The 6,715-nt window shown below is 39.5% G+C and overlaps 1 protein-coding gene across 1 annotated transcript; it reads left to right on the top strand.

The window, feature by feature from the left end:
• Positions 1-4,606: 4,606 nt before the first annotated feature.
• On the top strand, positions 4,607-6,715 carry ccl25a (chemokine (C-C motif) ligand 25a). The gene is made up of 5 exons (XM_083781289.1): positions 4,607-4,678; positions 5,109-5,195; positions 5,475-5,592; positions 5,712-5,817; positions 5,904-6,715. The coding sequence occupies exons 2-5, from the start codon at positions 5,129-5,131 to the stop codon at positions 5,949-5,951; spliced, it is 339 nt and encodes a 112-aa protein (XP_083637415.1). The 5' UTR covers positions 4,607-4,678; positions 5,109-5,128; the 3' UTR covers positions 5,952-6,715.

Raw genomic sequence — 6,715 nt, 5'->3', positions numbered from 1 at the left:
AAAATTTGGCATCGACCGGGTTAACAGTGGCCGAGATTAGCTGCTCACGGACACACGGACGGACGGACGGACGGACGGACACACGAACGGACGGACACACGGACGGACGGAGTGCAAAACATACTCTCCCCCCATGCCTTCGGCCTGGTGGAGACAATAATAATAGAATCAGATTAAAGCTGCACTACAGGTTTGAGTGAGGCCCTACTCTTCTACCTAGAATTTGAACCTGGTTTGCTGTGCAAATGCTTTAATGTTATTGTTTACCATTGAGTTAATAGTCTGCTTCCTCAGGGGTTAAATTGAATCTCGAACATCATCTCTGTGAGACGTGACCTTTGATGTCTCAATAAAAGAGCAGTGAGACAAAATACAACAAACCCAATCATATACTGTAAGTTACATACTCAGACTTTTGTGAGCCCTACAGACCTGCTTGATTCAGTATTTAGATGCCTACAAACCCAGTAAATTCAAACTCTTTAATTAATCGAAAATACATTTCTGGTGACTGATATTGTCCTTCTAATGCGTGAGGGGGGTTTATAATTGCACTGTCAAATTTGTACTTGAGTTAAAGTAATGGAGTACTTTCTTTTAAAATACTTTAGTAATAAAAAAGTATTCAAGTAGGCTACAAATTAAAGTAAATAAAATAAATAATAATAAAAATAATAAAAACGATTCAATCAATCAATCAATCAATCAGTATCAGTCAGTATTCATGCAGGCAGGGAAAGCAGACATGCAGACATTTGGGAGTTTAATCAGGATGAAGTGTGAAACTGTGGACAGGATATCACTGTGCAATATCATACAGAGTTTACATGACATCTTGCACCACCAAATATAGAGTCCACAACAATACCTACTGATACTACTCAGGTGCAGGGAGAGCAGCTGGCGAACACAGTCTTAATCTGGCCTTTTTTAACATTGATTTTGACACTAACATTGTTCACGGACCGGACCCCCGTATGAAGTACTGGAGAGATATTGGCCTGAGGACGAACGTAGTTGCCTACCCATAGTGTACGCTCACTAGGCTGCACACGTATACACGTATAGGTGTCGTACAGTACGTATGTACATGCATACACCAGTAAGACGCCTGAGGGCAAGAAGTGACCTCGCCCTTTCACTGGCCATATATGGAGCGTATCTTACAGGGTGTGATGAGGTCAGATCAAGATATGGAATGTCAGAACAGGTCAGCTCCATATATGGAGATCTAAGGGTGGCAGCGGGGGCAGTGTATTGAATTTACAGGGTTTGATGAGAGCACAGGTAGGGCCGGGCCTTAAATTTCGGGCCTGTTGAGAACTTTAGTTTGAACTCTAGTTCTGGCCAGACGATGGTGCCTCTCGTCTGCACTCTCCTCCGTGAGAGTGTGGAGGACGTACTGCTTTGGCAGATCGACGTCTGAACGCTTCCGCCTGGGTGACGTCAGACTGCTGGGCGAGTGCGGTCGCTTTGGCATGGGATGAACTTTGACTAATAAATCACAATGACCTGGGCACCATATATGGGGGCTGATGTCACGTGATGTCATGATGACCTGGGCACCTGGGGGCTTGCCTGGGGTGACCAAGGGGCTGATGTCACGATGACCTGGGGGCTTGCCTGGGGTGACCAAGGGGCTGATGTCACGATGACCTGGGGGCTTGCCTGGGGTGAGCGACGGGGATTTGAGTTACTGTAGGTGATGTGACAGAGTGGCATTGTTTGTTAGGTGTCAAAAACGCAAGGTTTCATAGTTAACTGCGACCTCTGGTCGCAATAATATTACTTTAATATTACGGAAACTAGAGTTTTCAACAGGCCCGAAAATTAAGGCCCGGCCCTACCTGGGCCCTCATCAAACCCTGTACACTCGAGACACTGACACCGCTGCCACCCATAGATCTCCATATTATGCATGGAGCTGACCTTTAGGGCGAGGTCGTTTCTCGCCCTCAGGCGTCTTACTGGTATAATTATTTCTACAGAGTTTCAGATACACAGCCCAAACGTTGGTATTCAACTTAAACAGACAAGTTTGGTGCCAAAGAAAAGATTCACTCGAATTGATTAATGGCTTCACAGACATCTCATTTCAGATGGGTGAAAAAATGACAAATTGACTTGAGCTAAAGCTAAAGCAATATATCATATTGTCTAATGCTGTCATCACATGGACTCCATCCAAGCTGGCTTGGCAGTAGACCATCATCTTCATAAGACCATCATCACAATAACAAACATTATTTCCCATTGTTACCCTTCAGTGCAATTAATCCATCAGGATTCAGGAACAATGAACATGCCGTTCCAACCAGCCAAATTAATTCATAATTTGTGCTGTTACCTTTTTTACCTTTTAGTTTTAAAGTTTTTGCCAAAATACCTCCATAACTTGTAACAGAACTGTGGTTTATCACACACAAGGGCAAGAGATAAGGTGTGACCGTGTGAATAAATCAAACTGATTCAGAAGCATGTGTAGTTGTATGGCAATAACTTGGCTCACCAGTTTCTCACATTCTCCTCTTGAAACTCTGGGTGACAAGTGAGAAGAGGGCAGACAGCACACAGTTCACGGAACATGAACAGCAACACAATCCTAGAGACAGAGGAAATTGAAAGGGCATGTCCATGAAATGCCACTCTGAGTTTTAGCAGCTGGGTGGATGCAAGTGTAAACACATACAACACTATCAAGTGTCCACTCAGATGCTCAAAGACCATTAGTATTAAGTGGCGTGACTAAGCTTTAAAAAAAGAAAATCCTCTTGAAACCAAAAACATGAACCCATTTCTCATGAGTCAGTTGGAAAGAACATAGAAGGCTGCTATGCTATGAAATTGCTGAGAAGTACAAACTGTCAGAACATGAAATGGACTAACTACCACCATTGCCACAATATCGTGTAGTGATGTTGAGGATCTGGCTAATGAGTTCACAATAAGGAGTTATAACTTCTTATTCCTATCACAGGTGCACTGCGCCAAATGCAGACAGTTCCCTTTACAATGTGTGCTTTCTTATTAATCCTGTGATAGGAACCATAATGTGCCTTTTATGGTATGATAAAAGCATAAACCATCTGCCGGGGACTTCCTTAAAATGCAAATGACAGGTACAGGGACATAAAAAATATAGCAAAGATCAGAATATTGAATTTCTTTATATCTGCCTATATGATTTCCAACTGCAGAGTTTAATAGAGATAATATGACTCCTGTGATTCATCCTGCTGTAGTGGTCATGGAGGACAGGATTTCTACTGAAGCAAATAAATATGACATTAACATGTAACAAATTAGCAAAACAAATTTTTGAGCGGTGCTAACCGCTCCCCCGGTGACTTCATGTGGCATCCAAGTCAATGGCAAAATTATTTCCCCCCAGTCTGTCACATGCCACATGGTGGCATTTGCAAAGCAAAGCCACACTGATAACAAGATAGCAAGTACTTCCGACGGACTAATTGAGTCAATACTGTGTGTTTGTTTTGTTTTTATTTCTCTACTTACTTATAATGATAGCTTAAATTGTCTATAAAGGAGTATAACTTATAGAGGGTGATGGATGACAACATTCCGATTCAATCTTTACTAGCATAACCCAACTCAGATACTATTTATATTATTGTAATTATTTTATTTTATTTTTTATTGTTTTATATTGTTTTTGTCATCTTTGTTTAATTTATTTTTTGTATCCTATTGTTTACACTATTTTTTTTCTTTGTGTGTCTGTACTTTTTTTTTCTTTTTTTATATATATTGTGTGAAATTATGACAATAACTGTTGGGGGAGGGATGGGGTAAGGGAGAAAATGAAAGAAGGGTATGTTCAAATGTTTTAATTTGTTGAAACTTTCTACCAATAAAAACATATATTAAAATAAATATATATATTTTCCCGTAACTATAAACGTTTTATTCTGTATAAACCTTTTAGGCCCCAAAACTAAGACGTGATGTATGTATCACGTATATACTCACGAGTATATTTTCACCTTAGGCAACTGAAAACATAAATGTGTCAGCTTCCTAAATCCTAATGTGCCCTTTGGATTGCAGCCCATATATTTTCCTGGGCAGGATTAATAGCTTGCATTGCTAGATCTAAGATCCCTGTGAAACCATTATTTGAATTACTGGTTTTAGGGAGACATTGTACATAAGTGGTCAGATTCAGAAAGAACTAGTTATTACCACTTGAACCCTATATAGTAGCATTCATTTGGGGCTTAAATAGCAGAAATAGCAGATCTACAAGTGTGCAACTCTTCGCAATGCAACGTGTTCTGAGCTTGTATATCTGCTATTATCAGCGAGGCTATTTAGTATAGAGCAAACAGGAGGCACCTAGTATACTGTAGAGCCCTTGGGAATATGATCAACTAAGTATAGGGATCAAGTGGTTATGACAAACCTTTGAACACTAAAAGGCTGCATATGCCAATCACGGAATCGTAGCTAGAACGGCATCCAAATTCAACTTCAACAGGGGAAAAAAAACAAGACTGTTCAGGCTCAGGTACAAAGGTGAGTTGTGAAGCTTAGATGGAAATATGATCCCTTGCAAAACACCCCCACCTTGCTGCTTTATAAGAGTACCTACCTGACCTGTACGTGCAGCCAGAAGCAAGGAAAGAGCTACAATCAATATTCTCTAGGAACATTACAGGTGAGTAACATGTAGAATCAGAAGAATAAATAGGCAACTTAAGTAAAGTGTATATTTTTCTTCAGGTGCGCTCAACAAATTTCAAACTTCAAAACATCATAAATCAAACGATGGGATTTGTTGCATTTATTTAAGGCTGAAAGGAAACGTGGTAGGCTAGTACTCTACTCTTCCTCAAAGGATTAGGCCAACTATTGCAAACAAACGAACAAAGATACGGTACATCAACTTCGATCTAAACAACAGTTTTTAAAAGGGTTTGATACCATGACAAAGAGTTCAGGGGAAAGAAATCAGAGGCTAAAAGTTTGACATTTGAAAGGGCTGCATGGGGCTGGCATGGGAGTAGAATTGGAAAATTCTCTCCAACTGATAAGATTTATGTTTAGTACTGTTATCAATTAATTCTGTCTTACATTATTTTGCAGAGGCTCTTCTCAAGGCAGAACAATGAGGATCAATGTGCTATTCTTCCTACTCATGTTTGCAGCATGTCTCTATGTAACATTGGCACAAGGTAAATTACTATGAATACCATGACTCAGCCTGTAGCATAAAAACGGAAGCAATAGCAGCGCAGAAGGCAAAGATGAAATGTGGTCATTAAAGATTTACAAAACATTCAAGTACAGAAGAAGATACAGTCGATTCCTGGCTTGCATTTCTTAGGGTTATACTACAGATAACTACACTGACTGTATTTTCAATGCATATACACAGTTTTGAAACAATTTTGTTACATTTAGTTGGTACGTATAGATACTGTCTGTAACAGTACTGAATTTTTGGTCCTCAGGTTCCTATAAGGACTGTTGTCTAAAGTATGCCAAAGATGTCAAGAAAGGCCTGCTACCGAGGGTGGTGAAGTACAGGAGGCAAATAGCAGATGGGAGCTGCAACATCCCTGCTATTGTGTAAATATATTTATTCATATATATTTGATAGAAAAAAGGAGAAAAAAGGGATAGATAGATGATAACAGATTAAATCATATTGTTGTCTAATATTTGCAATATTTGCAATAATTATTTAGGCTCACAATGAGGAAGGGGCGCAATTTCTGCGCAAACCCAGACGCAAAGTGGGTCAGTGAACTAATGAAGAAGATTGACATGAAGAAGATTCCCACGTACAAAAAGGTAATAATTAACAATAATGACTTCTGTCTTAACAATTGCATTTAAATGAAAAACTGTGGTTGAAATGGATGCTTTTGTTTATACAGCCCCATCAACCAAGGCGAAAGCCTGAAGGACATCGCCTGCGACAATAGTTCTTAATATTGACTGAGTTCACCCATGGCTGAGTCTTGTTGTAAATCAATATGACATTTATGGAGCCTCACCCTTTGCTATTTGAGGGGTATGGCCATGAACAGTTCTCTGCATTACTTCTGCTTTCAGTTGTGTAATGTTGCTGGTCAAAGGCTTTCTCTGGACACAGCATGGATCGATGTGTAATGTAAGTGTGGGGTGAAAATGTGAGGCTGTTCCAAATGTGGGTTTCGTGTAAATGGTTGCAGGAAAGGTTTAATCATTGGTGATAGACTATAAATTATCTCTAATGATGAAAATAGTATTTGATTGTGTAAAAATCTTTGGTTTAATTTGTAGTCTATCATTTCTCCTTAGAAGTGACCAAAGATTTGCTTTCCAACAAACATGCAATTGCAGTATGTAACTTGTAAGTGACTTAGTAATTAGGATATAAAGGAGAATTTGGAACCTGAAGCCTAAATGTCTTGTTACAAGCACAAAAACCCCAAGGCACTAGGTAGACCTGCTTAGTACAAATGTATTGACAAGCCTTATCAATAAAGGCGAAATTATTTTTGGACTCTCCCATCCTTACAGTAGAGTGCCTTGGAAGACTTTTGTGTCTACAAATGTGTCTCCTGTTTTCCACTGAGAATAGCAGTGGGGGTTTTACTTACAGTCTTGTTATTTTGTTTGTGTATACTGTATGTTGTATCATTATTTTGATAATATACTGTTGCCACTGATGCCATGGAAATAAAGTAAGAAAGCTATAAAAGGA

The sequence above is a fragment of the Protomyctophum parallelum genome, assembly GCF_964188405.1.
Source record: "Protomyctophum parallelum genome assembly, chromosome: 14".
NCBI lineage: Eukaryota > Metazoa > Chordata > Actinopteri > Myctophiformes > Myctophidae > Protomyctophum > Protomyctophum parallelum.
Note: the sequence above shows the minus strand (reverse complement) of the source record. Positions and strands in the feature narration are given on the sequence as shown.